Source organism: Acanthisitta chloris, unplaced genomic scaffold, assembly GCF_000695815.1.
Source record: "Acanthisitta chloris isolate BGI_N310 unplaced genomic scaffold, ASM69581v1 scaffold19255, whole genome shotgun sequence".
Classification (NCBI taxonomy): domain Eukaryota; kingdom Metazoa; phylum Chordata; class Aves; order Passeriformes; family Acanthisittidae; genus Acanthisitta; species Acanthisitta chloris.
Window position 1 is genome coordinate 9,309 of NW_008672349.1, and position 307 is coordinate 9,615.

The 307-nt window shown below is 65.1% G+C and overlaps 1 protein-coding gene across 1 annotated transcript in view; it reads right to left on the reverse strand.

Moving 5' to 3' along the window:
• The window catches only part of KANSL2 (KAT8 regulatory NSL complex subunit 2), a gene marked incomplete at both ends in the record, with an annotated part of 9,717 nt that overhangs the window by 7,828 nt on the left and 1,582 nt on the right, over positions 1 to 307 (reverse strand). Inside the window, one exon of the mRNA XM_009074489.1 lies at positions 47 to 161. Within this exon, the coding sequence (XP_009072737.1) occupies positions 47 to 161 (115 nt within the window). The remainder of the gene's footprint in view (positions 1 to 46; positions 162 to 307) is intronic.

Below are 307 nucleotides of genomic sequence, written 5' to 3' on the forward strand. Positions count from 1 at the left end.
GGTGCCCCCCCAGCTGCTCCCCAAAAGATTTACACCCCCAACCCACTTGAGGGGATCCTCCTGGTCGCTGTCGATGCTGTCGGCCTCGCTGTCGGGGTCCCCTCGCCACGTCTGCTCCACGGTGACAGGGTCCTGCTCACCATCACTCCAGCTGTCCTCGTCTGCAGGGGAGGGACAGACACTGTCTCCACACCACCTTCTCATCCCCAAGTGCCTCCCAGGTACATCCCAAGGGTGTCCCCACACCACCTCCTCCTCCCCAGGTGTGTCCCAGCCCTCACCCAGCACCCGTGGGGTCTGGCTGCGG